General features: G+C 49.3%; 2 protein-coding genes across 2 annotated transcripts in view; both read left to right on the top strand.

The window, feature by feature from the left end:
* DHX29 (DExH-box helicase 29) overlaps nt 1-3,749 on the top strand; it is a 28,511-nt gene extending 24,762 nt beyond the window's left edge. The window contains exons 26-27 of the mRNA XM_035553707.2: nt 531-627; nt 1,376-3,749. Of these exons, the coding sequence (XP_035409600.1) occupies nt 531-627; nt 1,376-1,431 (153 nt within the window). The 3' untranslated portion in view covers nt 1,432-3,749. The remainder of the gene's footprint in view (nt 1-530; nt 628-1,375) is intronic.
* A 501-nt stretch (nt 3,750-4,250) lies between these two features.
* Nucleotides 4,251-5,751, top strand: CCNO (cyclin O). The gene is made up of 3 exons (XM_035553506.1): nt 4,251-4,817; nt 4,985-5,170; nt 5,266-5,751. Exons 1-3 carry the CDS (start codon nt 4,251-4,253, stop codon nt 5,749-5,751), a joined length of 1,239 nt encoding a protein of 412 aa, XP_035409399.1.
* The last annotated feature ends 13,085 nt before the right edge of the window (nt 5,752-18,836 follow it).

Here is an 18,836-nt window from a genome sequence, read left to right as displayed (position 1 = left end):
ATATTTTTGCAGACAAACTTTAATGTGTCATATGCCAAAATCCTCTTTGTGTTCTGTTAAATGGCAAACATGGGCTTATGCCAACCTGCCAGCTACTGGACTACAACCATCTGTGCTTCTGTGGGCCCTATGCTACACTCAAAGAAAACTGTAAGCTACAAACAGTTTTAGCTTAACCTGGGAAAAAGCAATTGGAAAAATGAGGTTATGGAGATCAGTTAACTAATTAATTCATCATATGTTGGTGTGATATATAGGGGAGCATATTCTGGGTTATCCTTCTCAGCTGCTGTTCTTTTAGGCTGTGATGCTACAAACAACACATATCTTGCATAAAGGTTAGAGGATTCAAAGGCAGCCTCGTTATTTCATCAGTATGTTATCTGTATACTTATACATATGCATATACCTAGTGTTTGTAGAAATATAGTTTTAAACCTCAATTTATATGTGGGGTGATGTTTTAATCCATGTTTTTGTGTAAAACGTCTTCAAGAGCAGTGAAAATGCTTCTTCTCTGTTCTTCACAGGCTCCTGTAAAGATTGCAGTAATTTTCAAACAACTGAGAGTTCTCATTGAGTCTGTTTTAAAGAAGAAGCTTGAAAATCCTAAAATGTCACTTGAAGGTAACTTTATTACTGCATTGCTAATGTAGTATTTGCTACACGAACGTTGTGGTTGATTAGAGAAAGTATTAGTATGCTGCATCTGCACTCAGCAGGATTAGTGTAACCTGAATGTAATTCCATTATCTTGAGAGAAATAAATTGGAAAGGTCATTACTGATATTATGCAGCTCATCCCAGATGTATGATGATGTGCACAATTTCAGTTTTAAACATAACTCTGATAACAACATTCAAGATAGTGGTAGTAAATGGTGAGGTAACTTCCCAGAACAGAAATCACGAGGTATAATGGCGAACCTCAGGTACGGATGAATTAAAGTGTTATGCGAGTTGTCTCACAATTTAGAATAACGCTGGGGAGCTGCATGTTGGCCCCCTGCAGTAAAGGATGGAGGAGCACAGTTAAAGCTTTGAACACTAGATGCTCACAACACTGAACAGAATGAGTTCCAACATACTAATGTGTCTGCAGGTTACACTGTCATTTTCTCCATTTCTTCTGTGAAACACTGGAATTGCCCAAACCAGCTCATGGAATATCTTTATAGACTTTCTAATCACATGCTTTGGACATAATTTGCTCTTTTGCTCCACAAATGGGAATTACTTGTCTTACTTTGGAGTCCGCCATAATTTGCTGATAGCTAGATTGATTCATCTTCTGATTTTTCTTGGATTTGTGGGGGAATCTGTTTTTAAGCTCACTCTTTTTGGCTTACTGTTGTGTTTGTGTTCTCTTTCCTAGATGATAAGGTCTTACACATCATCAAAGAACTGATAAAAACAGAGAACGGTAACTGAAACTGGACATCAGTAACAAACCATAGGTGTGGTAATGGCAGGAGAAACACACACTCCAACACTAACAAAGTATTTGAATGCTTAGTTGGGTTGATACCAGCCATGACAAAGGAAGACTGCATGATTTCTGGATATGATTTACCTTCCTATATAATTTTTAAAGATGAATGTGGAATATGTTTAGCCTTTACATCAGTGCCGTTTGTCTGAATGTAAGAATGATGGAGGTAGTTTATTTTCAATATAAAAATGGCTGTGGCCAAATCCGGTTTTCTTTGTTTCTGCTTAATGTACTAATCATACCATTAATGGTGGTGCAGACTGTTCTAATAATTCAAGATTGGGTCCTGAATCTCAGTGGGGTAGAGCTCTGTAAGATAGATGCAAACAGAAGACAAACATTTATCATGTTGGTTTCTGAAGTGTGCTTTTGTTGAGCTATGAATTTGCAGTATTAAAGCAATACATCTTACAGATATCTTCATTTTTCTGTACGGTTTACATTAAGAAAATGCTGTAATAAGAAGACAGAACAGACTACCCTGACCAGATGCAGGGCTCAGCCAAACATGAGTACTGACCAGCAGCCTGCCCTCCCCCTTCTCTGTGTCTTCTCATGCTTTCTTATCCTCGTTCACCCTAATCTTGTTTTTTCCTGCCTTAGACCCTTCCCCCAGGGGTACTGCAATAAGCTTTGCTCTCCCACGAGCCTCCTCACGCATCCTGCCATAAGCTTTGCTTAGTCTCACAAGCCCCCTCAAATATCTCATAATATTCACGATGATTGTGTTTACCCCTTACTCGTTAATAAAGTTCAGGTTGACTCTCTTCACAGTTATATTGGGGCAGTTCCTTAAATGGCTGAAAAATCAGTAGCTGAAGACTCCAGGTGTTCATTATTGTCTGTATCACTTGCTCCTTATTGTTTGTGCATTTGTGTGTTTAACTCACCACTACCTTTGTTATTTCTTTTATAATGAGTAGCTCATAACCAGGTAACTTAATGAACAGTGTAAGGTCCTCTTACACTGTTTACAACAATGAATTGAAAATTTCAGATCACAAACAGCTTTCAGTATGGGGAAATTTTTTCTTACTTTTTGCCATGCAACAATTGCAGTCGAGCAGAAGCTCCATGTGTACAGACAGGTGCATAGTGCAGAAGATTTTTTCATCTGGAAAGAACAGACTTTGTGCAGCAGAGGTTAGTAGTGTACAAAAAGGACAATGAGGGGAATGCATGATCTTGAAAGAGACCAAGCAAAACATATGGCGATACCCAGTTAAATGGTTAATAGCAGAACCGGTACTGCTGCGCTAAAAGAAAAGCATAAGATGAAAGTAAAACTAGCCTGTGAATGCTAGCCTACGCTCAACACTGCAAGGAGGGAAGTTCTTCTAATAGTTTCCTAGGGCCTCTGAGGAAAAACTAGTAATCACATCTGATATCGTTTTATGAATTGTGATAAACTAGTCATAGTCCAGCTTGCCTAGAAAAGAGGGGGAGTGCTTTTTTTTTAATTGCAAAGTATCCAGCACTTAGAGAAGGAAGCACTTAAACAGGTAAGTTTGATCTTAAAACCTCAATTTTATACACCATTCCTAGACATGTTTTTCTTTTGTAGTAGAGGTGTAGATATTAAAAATAAAAAATAAATAAAAAAAAAAAATAAATTGCATTCCTGGAAGATGAAAATTAAATCTGCATCCCAGCTAGCCAAATTTAAAGTGAATGATTTCCTAGTTTTTGTTCTAGTTGAGGTATTTTTTTCTATCCTTAGAAATATGAATTGGAGATGTTTCAGTAGTTGGAGAACTGTTGGGCTCCTGTTTCTTTTGGGTTTGAATTTCACACATCAGTCAGTGTCTTAAAATGGCTAAATCCTAGTGATGAGAGCGTTGATTTTCCTTGAGGTTTTTCTTCCTTACTTAACCATGGTGAATGTATTTTTTTTATTCCATTTATGTATGTTAATGTTGAAGTTCAGAGGTATTCTTTGTGTTTCTCTAGCATGCCCTGCTATGTAATCCTTAAAGAAGTATCTTTTTTTCCCTTTTTTTGTTAAGGGTTTTATTGTAGTAACTAGAGCATTGGTTACTGTCCTAAGTGGCCAACAGTTTTCTGCAAAACTGATGAAACAGGTCAAACTGTGGTGTATAGATAAGCACAGTTATCATAAAATTTAAGTGGGGATAGAAAAAGACCACAGTGGCTTTCTGTTTCTGCAGTGTATGCGAGCAGCTTTTGTGCCTGTGTTCTCCTGGATGGATGAACTTTCTCCTCTGTTCCCATTATTTAATAAATACTTCTTTTAATACACTTGTGTCACTCTTCTTGAAGCGCATCAGACACGGAGCTGGTATCCGCGGGTGTTGCTCGCTACAGTGCTCCGGGGCATGTGCTTTGTTTTAGGGGCACGAAGTCCTCGTGGTCTGGGTACGTCCTCTGAGTGTTTCCTGCTCCTGTCCCTTAAGCTGCATCACTCCCATCTCCTCTTCACTTGTGCCCTTGGGTTTGTGGGCTGCTTGAACCCCTCTCTACCATTTCCCAGTGACTTCTTTGCTCTCCTTTGACCCAGGAGAATTTCCTTCTATGTATCATTTGTAATCACTGAATCGTGTGACCGTATCTGATAAAATTGCCGTGTCTGGCCTCAGCTCTGCTGTGTAAACCGGTGGTCAGACTACAGGAACGCTTTGATTTCCCTCCCTTCGCCTGTCTAAAACAGCTCTCTCTGACATAAGTAGGCCCAGAATTGAGACCTGAGCTTCCCAGCAGAACTGCAGCGCTCTTAATATCTCCCTTGTCATCTTGTGCTATGCTTCCTGGTCTCGTCCTCATTAATTTGCTTCCAGCGCAGCATAATCTAAAGCAGCCGAAGCTCTCAGTGAGAACGTCCCTTTTGGTAGGGGCCAAGTGGAAAGCACAAAGTGCAAAAGGGCTTGGGCTGGCTTCAGGCTCTGCCGGGGCTGCCTCCGCACCGCTGCTGCCCCGCTCCTCCTGGCCCTGCTCGTTCTCGCGTCCCCGCGGCGCGATCGCGGCGCTGCTGCCGTTGTGTTTTGGAGACCCGCTGGCGCCGCCCCCGCCGCCCCCCCGGCTCAAATATCGGCCCGGCGGCGGCAGCGCGGCCGCCCCCATGGTGGAAGCGTCGAGCGGGGGCCGCGGGGGGACCCCGCAGCTCGGGCACGGCTCCGGGCACGGCTCCTGCCCGCCGCGTCCCGACCGGAGGCGGCGGCGGCGGCGGGCGGAGGCGGAGGCGGAGGCGGCCGGGGAGAGCCGGCTGGAGCTGCAGGCTTTCCGCGACTACGGGGAGAGCTGGTACCGCTCCCGAAAGGGGCTGGAGAGCCGCTTCCAGCCCCGGGAGCCGCTCGCCCGGCAGCCGCAGGTGGGGGCTGGTGGGGTGGGTGGGGGTCCCGTCCATCCCATCCATCCCGTCCCGTCCCGTCCTGTCCCCTCCCGTCCCGTCCATCCCCATCCATCCCCTCCGTCCATCCCGTCCCCTCCCGTCCCGTCCTCACCCCCGTCCCCTCTTGTCGCCCCCCGTCGCGGCAGGTGACGGCGGAGGCTCGCTGCAGGCTGGTCAGCTGGCTCATCCCCGTGCACCGGCACCTGGGGGTCTCCTTCGAGGCGCTCTGCCTGGCCGTCAACACCCTCGACCGCTTCCTCGCCACCACCCCGGTGGCCGCCGACTGCTTCCAGCTCCTGGGGGTGACGGCGCTGCTCATCGCCTGCAAGCAGGTACGGCGCAGCCCCAGACTTTTTTTTTTTTTTTGGGGGGGGGGGTCCCGGTCGCCCCTTCGCCCCCCGGCAGCCCTTCTCCCGTTCCCCCGCAGGTAGAGGTGCACCCCCCCAGCGTCAAGCAGCTCCTCGCCCTCTGCTGCGACGCCTTCAGCCGCCAGCAGCTCCGCAACCTGGAGCGCATCGTCCTGCACAAGCTGGGCTTCAGCCTGGCGGCGCCCACCGTCAGCTTCTTCCTGGAGCACTTCACCCGGGTGCGGATGGAGGAGCCGGGGGCCGACGCCGGGGAGGCTTCCGACGCCGGGATCCTGGCCAGGGGCGTCGCGGAGCTGAGCCTGGCCGACTACGCCTTCACCAAGTACGCCCCGTCGCTGCTGGCCGCCGGCAGCCTGGGGCTGGCCGACCGCCTGCTGCGGCACCGCCGCCCGCTGGACCTGCGGGTCAGCGGCTACCGGGAGGGGCTGCTGCGGGGCTGCATGGCCGAGCTGCAGCTCCTCGTGTCCCTCAACGGGGAGTCCCTGCCCATGGTGCTGCCGCCCGACGTGGCGCAGAAGTGCTCCTGGCTGCGGGGAGGCAGCTGAGGGGGGTCCCCCCTCCACGCGTGCCCCCCAGAAAAGTTGGTTCGGGCTCCGGCGGTGTCACACGGGCACCGTTTGCTCGCCGTGGTCCCCCAGCGCATCGGCGGCACGGGTCGCCCCGCGCGTCAATGGCATGCCCAAAATCACGCACCGTGATTTTCGTTTGGTCCGCGGAGGTGGCGGCGCCGGGACGGGTGGGAGAGCCACAGGGAGGCGAAATAAACTCCTTTCCCACTTATCACCTGCGGCTCTTTGTCTGCTCGCGGGGAGCGTGCGCTTCTGGGGGAGGAAATGCATGGGCACAGGGCGAGATCACGCCAGCAGTTAATTCCCAGCAGTTAATTAACAGTTAAGCCCGCTGGCATCACTCTCCATTTCATACTGTGCGCGCTGACTTGGTAATGGTTCTGGGAAAAAAAAAAAAAAAAGAAAAAAAAGAGAAAAAAAAAAAAAAAGAAAAAAAGGAAAAAAAAGATGCGCTCATCACAATGAAAGAAAAGAGAACACTACACAATAAGACAAGTAACAGAAGCTGTTGCTTGTTCCAGTCGGTCTCTTCTCGTACTTAACCAAGCAGGCGCTGTAACGTGCGGCGGGGCGTGTTATCAAGCGAAGAGACGTAGAGCCCCCAAACAGCCCAATTTCTTTATTTTATCGCCTGTCCCGCACAAAAGGACCGCGGGATGCCTTCCCACCAAGCCAGCGCCAGGCGCCGCGCTCCGCTCGCCGTTTTCCTGCCCCTCCTCCGCCGCTTAAGGCGGGCAGCCCCCAGCCCCCAGCCCTGCCGTCCAACAAAAGCGCCCCGCAGCCCCCCGATGCCCGTTCGCGGGGGGGGGTCCGGGGGGGCGATGGTGTCGGTGCCGGGCGGCTCCGCGGGCGCGGGAGCGGCGGCGGGACGGGACGGGACGGGGGTGACGGGACGGGGGGGACGGGGGGGCTGCGGGGCCCCGGGACGTTTCCGCGCCCGGCCGGAGGGAAGGCGGGCGGCCCGGCGGGCATCCCGCGGCGCGTCCCCGTCCCCCCGCGCCCCCGCGTCCCGCCCGCACCCTCGGGGCGGCGCCGAGCGGAGCGCGGAGCCCGGGCCGGCCGCCGGAGCCGCCGGCTGCGCGGCTGCGATGGAGCCGGGAGGTCGCCGGGCTTTCGGCAGCATCTGCCCCAACCGGGTGCAGGGCCCGGCCGCCCGCCTGGCCAAGAAGCCGGCGCGGCCCCCCCCGGCGGCGCTCAGCCCCCGCGGCCCCGCGCCCCGGCCGCGCCGAGGCCCCGCCGCCACCGCCCCGACGGCCCCCGACGGCCCGGCCCCCGGTGAGTCCGCCCGCAGCGTCCCGGCCCCGCTGCCCCCGGCCCCCGGCCCGGCCTCACCGCCGTCTCTCGCTGTCCCCAGCGCTCAGCACCCGCGACTGGCAGGAGCTGGCAGCCCGAGCCCCCGTCCTCCCCGTCGGTCCGGCCGGCCCCGCCGCCCCGCTGCAGGTAACCCCCGGACGGGGGCAGCGGGACGGGGCCGGGGGAGAGGGGGACGGAGGCCGGGGGTCGTGGGACGGCGCCGCAGGGCCCCCGGGGCCGGGGCCGCGGGGAGGGGGCAGCCGTCGGTGCGGGAGCGCTGCGGGGCCGGCCCCGGCCCTGCTCACGTCGCTTTCGCACCCCGTCCCCCAGGGCCTGCTGCTGAGGGATGAGCCCGAGTTTGACTTCCAGGAGCTCAGAGATGCCGTCGACGATTTCATATCCGGCAAGTGGCTGTTTTTAACTCATCTGAGGTGCGCGCGTCTGGGCTCATCCCCTGCCCGGGCGCCGCGCTCGGTCTCCTCCTGCTTTTGGTGTATCTGTTTTTTGGGTGCCCATCCCCTGCATGCTCATCCAGCCCTGTCTGGGGTGGGGGGGTCACACCTGGGCTGTCGTCGCGGGGGTGGCAGAGAAATCCCAGCGGGTTCAGGGTCCGCGGTGGCGCAAACGCGCGCTGGGGACACAGCGACGGGGGGAGATGCGCGGGACGGGGAGGGCGCAGGGGGGTCGGGGCGAAGAGGACCGGGACCACCTCCCCCGCGCTAACACCCTCGGGTTTTCCCCCTGGAAGCATCCGCCCTGATGCCGCCGCCGCTGGACTGCCCCGACTTCGACCTGTCCCTGGGCGAGGAGGCGACGTCCCCGCAGCCGGGGAGCGGGGCGGCGGCGCGGGGCCCCCCGACGTGCCCGGAGCCCCCCGAGCCGTGCTGGCGGGACGCGGCGGAGCGGCACCAGCGGGCGCTGGGGGAGGCTCTGGAGGAGAACAGCCAGGTAGGGCCGCGGGGGCTTCTCTCCGGGCCCTGCGCCCCTTTCCCTGCCCGCCGCCCCCCCGACGGGGAGGCTGCACGGTGCCCCGAGCGGGGGGTCCCCATCTTGTGCTCGCAGCTGCAGGAGACCCTGGCGCAGAGGCAGGAGGAGCTGGCGACGCTGCGGGAGAGCAACGTGCAGCTGAAGGAGCTGGCGAGCCAGGCCCGGCAGCTGGCCGCTGTCCTCGACGTGAGTGCTGCCGCCGCGGGGCAGGGGGGACGGGGACGGGTTCGGGGCCGTGGGGGGGGCGTCGGGGCCAAGCAGGGTGGCGGCAGTGGGGGGCAGCCCCCTGAAGCCGCGCCGTCTCTTTTTCTCCCCTGCAGAAGCTGATGCTCCCGCAGTGCCCCGACGGGGCGGCCCTTCCTCCTCCCCCTCCTCCTCCTCCTCCTCTTCTTCCTCCTCCTCCTCCTCCCGCCGCCGGCAGCGAGGGGGCGGCGGGGGTGGGCCCGATGCTGCGCTCGGTGTCGGAGCAGTGCCGCGCCGCGCTGCGCAGCCTGGCGGGCAGCCCCCCGGCCAAGCGGCCCCGCCTGCACGGCGCCTTCCGCGGGCTGCGCACCGGCCGCGCCGCTCCGCGCCCCGGCGGCGGGGGGCTGCCGGGGGGGGGCAGCCTGCGGGCGGCCCTCGGGGAGGAGGGCGGCATCCGCACGCTGGCCTTCCCGCAGGGAAACGCCTTCACCCTGCGCACCGCCGCCGGAGGGTACCGCTTCCGATGGGTGCCGCGGTGAGCCGGTATTTTCCTCCCGGGATGGCGCACGAACGCTTTTTTTTTTTTTTTTTAAATATTATTATTTTTATTATTATTTTTATTTCGTATCACCGGTGCTGGAGGCATTGCGAGGGGTCTTCTCCCGGCTGGGGGAGTGGAGGGGAAGGCTCTGCACATCCTCGGGCGTTTGCACCGAGCATTGGGTGTCAGGGAGGACAGAGATTTGGCAGCTGGGGACCCGCCACCGGCGGCTTGCTAACGAGCACGGTGGATGCAGAGGTACCTTCACACGAAGACCTGCCCGGCTTGCTCACCGAGCTGCAGCTGGGAAAGAAAACTCTCAGCGGAAACTTGAACTGCAAGGCGAAATGGGGATCCTGGGCGGCCTGTGTTGGAACGAGCACGGCCTCTCAGTCGTGGTGGCTAAACCCACAGTGTTTACAAGCTGCGCGTGTGTCATTCATGTGTGCTGCCGTCGATGTATACGTGCAGTCAGTGTGATGATTAAATAGTGCTTAACATTACCATTGGTTTGTACTGGTTTAATGCAAGCACAGCGTTCTGCACCAGGTATGGATGTGTGCTTTCATCGGAGCAAAACCAGCAGAAAGCTGAGCATCTATGCAAAGCTTACTTTGCTCAATGTGCTCAAGCAGGAAATTTTACAGTGAAACATGCTGCTGTTACTGTGCAGTGACGTTATCTCAAGCAAAGAGAAGCGTGGATGACATTAAAGGCTTTCTAAGCAGACACATTTCCCTTGCACCCACTGGCTTGAAAGTTGAGACACCAATGCCACGTGTGAAATGCTGCCAGAGGTGTCTTCTTCTGCAGCACATCAATGAACGAAGGCACCGTGCTCTGCCCAGGAAGGAGACTTGGTATCTGTGAAAAGACCAATTTTTCCCCTTTTCAATGTTCAGATTTCCCAGTATTCTTGTACAAGCCTGTGCACACTAACAGCAAACCAACATTTCCACACTCGTGTGTATGGCAGTTAAGGTGGAAGCACCATGCCATGGTCTCAGTGGGATGTTTCTTAGGGCAGCCATGACCCCATCCTCAGAGCTGTGCTTCTGGCAAGCAGAGACAGCAGCAGGATGGGGAATGACTCCTCTCATCAGCATGATGTGTCGGTACGTGGCTCCTAGGAGACTGCAAAGGTCTGAGCGCCCATGGTCCTTCGTATCTTTGGCCCCTCACATCTGGGGTCCTTCACATCCGGGGTCCAGCACTAGCTGTGGTCCTCCCTGCCTGCCTGCGGCCATGGCACCTTCTAGCAGGGATGGTGCTTGCGAGGGACGCTGAGGCTCGCCCCTGGGACAAATCCAGAGCCATTCATTTTGCAGGAGAAGACCTTTGCCATCTTGGCAGAAATGCGTGAAAGCAGCAGACAGGAGGGACAAAACCTGCACCAGGCTGCATTTGATTTATCAGGGACTAAACTGGTAACATTAAGTCAGCTTGTATGGATATGTACAGCTCTTCTCCATGTGTTTTAGGAAGTTAAACTCAACATGTGTAGGGCAAACAACTTAATAATTCCCAGAAGTGTATTAATTCTTCAGAAATAGTGACACATGGGAACTGCACAATTCCAGTAGGATGCAAAAATAATCACTGTTTGATCACTGCTAGCATTGTTTTTGCTGCTACTTCATCTTTTGAGAATTACAGGGACATGCTTACTCGCGTATTATTGCAGTTAACCTGTTAAAAGTTTCTGCTGGTTACATTTATTTGTAGTGCTTCCATGTTAAAGATATTCTGGACTAATTCTGAGCAGTAATATAAAATGATCACAGGTGTCATTTGGTTCGTTTGTCTTCATCCTTGTTAGTCAGACAGGCTGATAATTGGCTAATGAGGCCAAAGTGCTTCTCGCTGAGACTCAGAGGAGCGTCATCAGACACAGACAAATAACGGGGAAAGGGAGGAGGTATTTGGTACGTAACACCACCTGGTGTGTAGCACCATAACATATTTGTGTTAAAATATAAACTTTTCCTTTAAACTACCAAGGTGTTATTTTACATTCACAACTACCCACCTGCTCCCATACGGGAACTCCAATAAAAAGTGTCCGAGCCTCTCGCATGGGTTAAAGCAGCTCCACAATGACTTTACCTGCGCTCTGCCTTCCCATCAGGAGGGAACTGGTGGGAGGAGAGGGTATGGAGCTTGTCCTTTTCCCGCGTGCTCTCAATGTGCCACTGTTCCCTGGAGAAGGTGGGAGGCCACCACCACTGGGCATAGATTCGCATATTCTTAGGAAACCTCATGTCCAAGCAGATGTAGCTTTAGTGCATGAGGTGGGATATGTGCTGCAATGCACGGGGCAAGGCCACTGAATGCCGGCATGGTGCACTGAACAGCACATTTACATGTGGTTTTTCTTCACTCTCCATTCCTCAGGCTCTCCAGGGAGGTGCATTGTCTGTCCGGTGGTTGAATGGAGCTGGTCAAGCCTTCAGCAGAAGCCTGCCTACCTTGGGCACTTTGAGGTTACCTAGGAAAAAAAATTAAAAAGCAGTTTGACCCTTGTGGTGACACCGACAAGTCACGTGCGGGATGGAAAGACAACAGCAGCACGGTGTTTAAGCCAAAGCAGACGTGGTGACATCTTGTGAGCCTTGTTCCTGCTTCCTCTGCTTTTCCCTGCCCTGCTGCAGCCAGACCTGGGGATGGGTGGCTCTGGGCATGTGGTGGTGCAGAGCTGCAGACAACAGGGACACTTTGAAGAGGAGCTTTTAATTTGAGAACAACTTTTAACTTGGGGGCAGTGTCAGGGGACAGGTTTAAGGACCATGTCTTGGGTACAGGACAATTCCACATAAGCCTTATTCTGGGCATTTGGGTTTTTCATTGGATAAAAATTTTTAGGAGTAAACTAAAAAATGGCACAAAAGCTCTAGATACAGCTTGATTAAAAAGAAGCATTAGAAGGAGGAACTATCTTTTAGTAAATAGGAGGTCTCTTCGAGATAGCAAAGGAAAAGGAGACCAGTGTGGATGTCAGAACAGATACAGTGCTTTTGGCATAACTATAACTTGTGAAAGCCCTTTTTTTTTGGCAATATTGCCTGTTTCCTTGTCTAAAGGTGATTCCCAAAGGCTAGATGTCAGCACAACACTTTCCTGGAGGGTTGCTGAGGTCGTTCAATGTGTCTTAAGGATGAAGCATTGTCTGTCCACAAAGGAATAGAAATGCACTTTCTTTGGTGTGAACTTGCTCCTAAACACAGAATCATTACTGAGAAGAAATTCCTTACTCAGAGGGAGGTGAGGCACTGGCACAGGTTGCCCAGAGAAGCCGTGGATGCCCCATCCCTGGAGGTGCTCAAGGCCAGGCTGGATGGGGCTTTGGGCAACCTGGTCTGGTGGGAGGTGTCCCTGCCTACGGGAGGGGTTGGAACTGGGTGATCTCTATGGTCTCTTCCAGCACAAACCATTCTACAGTTCATTCAGTGAGGCTGGCTACCATTTCTGAAGAACACAGATTCCTACAACCATCATTCATATGGAGCTGACTTCCACAGAAATATTCACCAGGTGCTCCTGTGGGTTTTCCACAGCCCCTGGGTGGTGGTGGCTGGCGTGGAGGCCTTCTAGTCTTGTAGAGGCCAGGTCACAAAGCAGCTATGGTGCTGTGGCACTAGGAGTGAGCCACTGCTGTTGGGTTTGGTTCTTCTGTCCAGTGATTGCAGGGAAATGGAATTTTACTGACACTTCTAACCTTGTTTTCCTGAATATTTTTATAAAGACAATTACACCTATGTCTAACTTGAGGGAGAAGACAAGTATTTTGCAGTCAGTTTTACATGACAGCAGCAGCCCTCCTCATCTTTTCTAAACATTAACTTTTGGTCAGTGGCCATTATTTACATTTTGCATTGCACAGTCTTAACAAACAACTAAAGCTAGTGAGGTCAAAAAAGGCTGTGGTTTGCTTTGGCACAGCTGTTTCATAGGTGTTTCAGAAGCAGTCTTAAAGTCTGCTTCACATCCAGCACCTGTTCAAACTTTGATAGCAAGTGACTATTTATTTTCAATATTTACTTTATACTTTTCAATGAAACACTATGCAAATAAAATCAAGAAGCATCTTCAGGTTTATTCACGCATGGTCGTCACTCTTGGTAAAGCCTTGGGATCTCTTGCGTGGGTAGCTTGCTGAAACAGGGCAGCTGGAAGTCTGCAGGCTGATTCTCTTTGAAGGCATTTACTGTGACTAAATGATATTAACAATCCTCTCTCTTAAACAGCAGAAACATTCTCCTTTCTAAGCCTTTTATCAGTGATGAGCAGAGCTGGTTGGCACCGTACAGCAGCCCTTTTCTCAGTGCTTTGCAGCACGAATGGCTAAAGCTTGGGGATTTGCCCTGACACCCAAGTTGTCCTAGACATTGGGTGAGCTCCCGTTTGTGATAGTGCTGAGGAAAGGTAGAAGGAGACCTGCTAGAGACACTTTTCACCTTTAACCAAACGGGATGGCCATTCCTTTTTTTTGCAGGGCCCTATGCTCACAGAAGGTAACAGATAGCCTGGAGGCTCTTTGGTTTCAGACAAATAGGAGTGGTGTAAGGGGACGATCACACCCCAGCTACAGGTGGGAAACAGGCACAGAGGTGTAGCATCATTTGGTATCGGTCACTGCAGCCGTTTATGCCAAAATAAGAGGCAGAATCCTGACCTCCTGCAACCTGCCCAGGTCAGTCTTCATAACCAGAAATTGCCTCTTCTGTCTCTGTGAGGACACTAGCTGGCCTGCATTGCAGGTAGAGGTAAGGAGAGGAGGTGTGAGGAAGAGAAGAAGGAAAGGAAGCATGTTGCAAAACACATTGGATGTTTTGTAGCAAATAGTTTTGGTGAGAAAGCTTTAGAAGTTGGTCAGGATCAGCATATTAAAAATGTATTTCAAATCATTGAACTCTTCTAGAAAAAGGTGTTCATGTTCATGATTGTTACTTTCTCTGGTAAAAATAGAGGGTATTCGTAAGGAATATCTTTCAGTTTATTTATTTATTTTTTTAATATTCCAAATTGTTTAGCAGCGACTCTTGAGTTCATAGAGTTGTGAATAATAAACCCTATTTTTTAAAGAAAGTGGGCAACTTCTGTATCAATGCCCATTTTTTGTAAAAGGGTATTTTTTTTTCCTATGGTTTATGCTGTACAACTGGATCTCAGGCCTACCCTAAATATTGTTGATAAAATGTCTGGACTAATTAATTTTGTTTCTTCAGCAGTATTACTATAATTTTGGGGAAGATAGTTAATAATCCAATTTGAATTAGCTTTGGATGGCTTTATAGAAAACTTGGCTTCTGGGAGAAGTCCATCTGAATTTGGTTTATGTGTGAAGAAGTACGCTTGTCAGTGGGGAGGTGGAGGAATGTAAAAGGGTTCACAAAGGCAGGAGAGCTGGAACCTCCTCTTGGACTCCACTAGCCTTCCAGTTTAGCTTCACCAGACATTAATGTATGTGGATCAGAAAACAGGAGGAGCAGAAGACTTTATGAAGAAGCTGTCCTAAGGAACAGGTCCCCCTGCCTGACCCCACAGCTTTTTTTTTTTTGTTGCTTTTTTTTTTTTCATTTTTGTGCTTCTTTTTTCCCTTGAGACGTATGATGTAATGTGGTAAGGAGGAATACGCACAACTAAAGGCAGAGGAGCAAGCTAGCAGGCACTTGACCCAGCCTAGTTTCTGTTCCATCAAGGGTGCATCTAACACATTTTTAAGAATGTTTGTACATTTTGTGGAAATTTGTGCTCATTTCTGAATTTCAGGGCTCTGTGACGGGGAAGGAGTGGAGTTGCATCATCTCCTGGAGCTCTCCCCATCAGCTACGAGCAGGGGTTGCTGAAGCCCACCATCCATCCCAATAGGCAGCGCCAGAAGAGATGGAGCCCAAACACATTTGCAAGTGTGGACCCCCACTAGCAATTCTCACATAAATTGACATTTTTTTCTCCCTGCTTCCTCTCTCTGAGGTCTGAAATGTCTTTGGGATGGAAATGGGGAGCTGTAGCGTGGAGATGTGGATTAACCACAGCAAGAGAAGAAAACGTTGAAGCTGGAGTGGAAATTGACTCGCGGTGAGCTGAGGAACAGACACAGCTACCGCAGGAACCCAGGGGCCCCTCGAGGGCTGACGTCTCCGCGAGGGCTGGGGCAGAAGTGTGGCAGCACAGCACCAGAAGGGAGCCCTGTAAAAGCCTTTTCTGAATGCAGGATACCAGGCAGGTGAGTTGACAGTGCCGCTAGAAGAATTTCTAATGTATTTTGCTTGCCATCCGTTGTGGCAAAGTTTCTCCCTTTCTTTCTAGGCCTTCAGTCCCTGTGAGCTAACGAGTAGTCTCAGGTAGCCATCTCTGCCTCTCTGGTCATCCCATCTCGCCTTGTTCTTCCACCAGGCCACAGGCTAGCACCAGAAAAGTTGTGTCAGACATTGTAACCCCGTGTTCAGACACCGTAACCCTGTGTTCAGCTCCTGCACCCTCCTGCCACAGCCCTAGCGTGGTGGTGGGGTCAGCTGATGGAAGAAGTAAAGCAAAGAGGGAAACAAAAAACGAGTGGAGTATCTATGAAGAGTAAAGCTTTCTGTTGTTTTCAGTATGTATGGCATTAAAACTGAGGCAGTGGACAATTATAATGCTCGCTTTAGTCTCTGAGGTACAGTGCTACCTTTTGAAAAGACCGAGTAGAACAGCATGTCCGCTTCTTCACATGTCACAGGAAAATCCCATTTAAATGTGAATAAATCTCAGAGCAGATGGAATCAAGATCTGCAGCTAGGTATTTGTTTTACGTTAAATATTTGCCATACGTAAAATTCCCTGTCATCAATGGATTCAACATCCTCAAAATTAAATGTTTTTGCGCCTCATTTTGGGGTTTTGGGTTAAGGCCAAAATCAACACCTACCAGAATAACTGTGACCTGTGGAAAGCATTTATAAACACTGTGCTGCTGCTTTTGTGTGAGCTCTTACACAACTGTGACTTAGAAAAAAAGGTTGAGCCTATGAATACATCATCAGCAAAAAGCTGGCCAAAACTTTTTTTTTTTTTTTGATGCCCAGAAGTAGAAGAATTATTATCATTTACACTTATTTGTTTAGCAGGTGCTATGAAATACTGTAGTCCCTGTATTACTTACCACTGGATGTTATCCAAACAATTCAGCTCTGAATCACAACTCCTTTGGGAATATTTTTTTTGCAAATGCTCCATTGTCTACAATCCTGGCAACAAATACAGCATGAACTAGCAAATTTATTCTCTCAGATTCACCTTCTTTTAGCTGAGGTGGAGCTGACAAAGGAAGCTCTTCAATTTCCACTACTGTCAATAATCATTTGAGTGTCAAGAATAGATGACTGAGCTGTAGTTTCAAGCGGTCAAACATTTTTTAAGATATATTAATAATCATTAAGGTTATGTAAGGTGATTTTTTTTTTTTTTTACTGTAAGAAAGGATATCTAACATGCCAAAATTAAACCTCAGTACAAAAACATTCTTTATAATTTGCCAACAGTATACAGCTCTTTAAACAAAGCAATAAAAAATTATGTTACAATCCTAAACTCTTTCCATGTTAATGAAAGATTTAGCCAGATTAACGTGTTTATTGTACCAAGGACACACCTCAGTTTATTGTTACACTATTTTCAGTCAGCAGTTACGACATTGACTCTGGGATCCTACGAAGGTGTTTGAACACGTCCAACAAAGGACAGACACTCAGTAAAAGTTATAAGGTTTGAATTGCAGCTAAGCATGTGTGGTGTTACTAGATAAGCAAAGTTCATCTCACCTGTATTTGATTCTTTGATTTTTTTTGTATTTGATTTTTTTTATATGATTTTCTTCCTGGATGAAACCTAAGCACTTCAAAAATGCAAAGGAAGATGATTCAGATGTAGATGGGCCCTCTGTTCTGTTTTGATATGTGACATCAAAATTTTTGCAAAATGAAAAATATGAAACTTCAAAAGCACGGACTTCAACAGGGGACAAAAATGTTAGAAAAATGGGAGAATCGCTGCCTTATCCAGGTACACTGCTTCTTTTCTTACCTTAGGCTGGACTGCAGCCTGTGATCTACCAGATTACAAACTGCTCTTGAAAATCCAGTGTGCTTGTTTTGGTTTTGGAAGAACAAAACAAAGCAAGAAACTGCAAACCACTGCCCCTTGCTGCACATCCGATATCTGCTTTTGTAACTTCAGGTCCATTTACTGTAATTTTGGAAATGATTCAGTTTGAGCAAAAAAACCCCAACCAACAATTCTCCTAGTGCATTTCTCTGCACAGGATTTCCATTGAACGTGCAGCCTTTCCTGAGTTAGAAAGCCAGATTAGAAATAGTCTTCATTACCCATTACCTGTTTCTCTGTCTGCAGTCAGAGTTTCCCTTGAAAACTGCTTTCTAGTGGAGCAAGGAAACTGTCAGCCCACTGATGGAGGATCCATGAGGACAAAATCATCAGTGGAGGCAAACTGGACCCTATGTTTAAGTGGTAAAAGAAAAAGAGCAAGTGTTCCCTGAGTGTGGCCACTCTCCCTTTGCTCAGACTTGCAAGATGGCAAGCTGTGCTCTGGTGAGGATAAAGGAGGGGAGGGGATAGGAGCATAATGGTCATTTCTGAGACCTCCTGGTTTATGAAGGATGGTGGTTAGCTGTGCAGTAGCTTAGACAGAGAGATGCAGCTTTATTTACATTGAATTACGTGAACACAGCACCAGGAGCTAAGTTTTAATTTGGTTTATCAAGTCACCAGCTGCAAAATACATGAAACAGTGTTACTACTGGTCTGTTTATACATAAGTTCATTTTAAGTGAAACCAAAAAATTCTCAGTAATGTATTTGTTCTTCCCCATCTTCCTCCCTTTTAAAAGTATGCTTGTCTACTTGTCTTGAGTCAAAAATGCCCTGAGCCACAAAAGCAGAGTCCTGTTTTGCCACATGCTCTATAAACTCAGAGTCTCTGCCCAAAGCCACTTTTTGAAAGTGTCCATCCTGAAAGTGTCCATCCTTTTGGCTCATTTGTATGCTCTGTTTGGTGGTAGAAAACTCACAGAACTTCATGGCTAGATATTTAAAGGAGAAAAAAATGATATTAATGCAACTAACTGTATTACGTGTGAACTTTTTCCTTATCAAATTGTTTTTGTACTATTTCCTCTCTAAGCCATCAATGCAAAGAGCACCAATCCCAACCAACCTCTCACAGAAAGGTTTAACAAACAACTGGGTTAGAAGAATTAAAGATGTGAGTATTTAGAAGGGCTTTTCCCAATTTCCCAAAAGGCAAACAAGCAAGTTCTCATCTGCTACACAAATTCTTTAACTCACTTTAGCACACATTCAGCATCTGAAGTTAAGTCTGAAGATTATGAAATAATTAATGTCCCAGTAGTTTGTTTCCTCATTAGTTAGTAAGGTATCAACTTGGAAATCCCCATGGTTCTGTTGAATCTCTTTGAATGTTCTCTAATATTTTTCCTGGCTTGTTCATAGTTGCCACAGCCCCTTCAAAGAAATAAATGGGATTGTCACTCCCTTCTATGGCCTTTGAATCAGGCTACACACGTGGGAAGGCATGAAATTCTCAAGTATACCAGGCTGTTTTCTTCAGTTTTACTGACTAAACAACTCTCCATGAATTGGTGGACGCAACAAAAGTGGTGCTTTGTTACATGACATTTTGCGTACACCTATCTGCTATTACAGAAGGAACTTTGGGTGTAAAAAAGCAGAAGTCTGTTGGCATCTGTGGTATTGCCTATGTTCTTCTTCCAGATCAACCAATAAGGCTTTCTGTGTCATGGGATACTTCTTCTTCTAAGTCTTAAGCAACACATGGAAAGAGTCAACGAGTCAAATGAATATTAGGGGTGTCAGATGCTGTTGAAAATTGCCCCATAAGCTAATCAAACCACTTTGTTTAAATGAAACACTTCCAAGTATGTTTTATGGCAAAGCAAACATACCCATGTAACAAAGGGGGCATTTTACTAGCATTCGGTACAGTGCAAATTAGGAAGTGGGTCATCATTTCAGGATAATG

This window comes from Cygnus atratus, chromosome Z (genome assembly GCF_013377495.2).
Source record: "Cygnus atratus isolate AKBS03 ecotype Queensland, Australia chromosome Z, CAtr_DNAZoo_HiC_assembly, whole genome shotgun sequence".
In the NCBI taxonomy this organism is placed as follows: domain Eukaryota; kingdom Metazoa; phylum Chordata; class Aves; order Anseriformes; family Anatidae; genus Cygnus; species Cygnus atratus.
This window is presented reverse-complemented; position numbering and strand designations above follow the sequence as displayed.

What these genes read in the sequence shown, in the direction of transcription:
- CCNO (XM_035553506.1), top strand. Translation starts at nt 4,251, where the DNA reads ATGCTTCCTGGTCTCGTCCTCATTAATTTGCTTCCAGCGCAGCATAAT. An exon ending in CGCTCGCCCGGCAGCCGCAG is followed by an intron (nt 4,818 to 4,984) that starts GTGGGGGCTGGT and finishes CCGTCGCGGCAG; the next exon opens with GTGACGGCGGAGGCTCGCTG. An exon ending in TGCTCATCGCCTGCAAGCAG is followed by an intron (nt 5,171 to 5,265) that starts GTACGGCGCAGC and finishes GTTCCCCCGCAG; the next exon opens with GTAGAGGTGCACCCCCCCAG.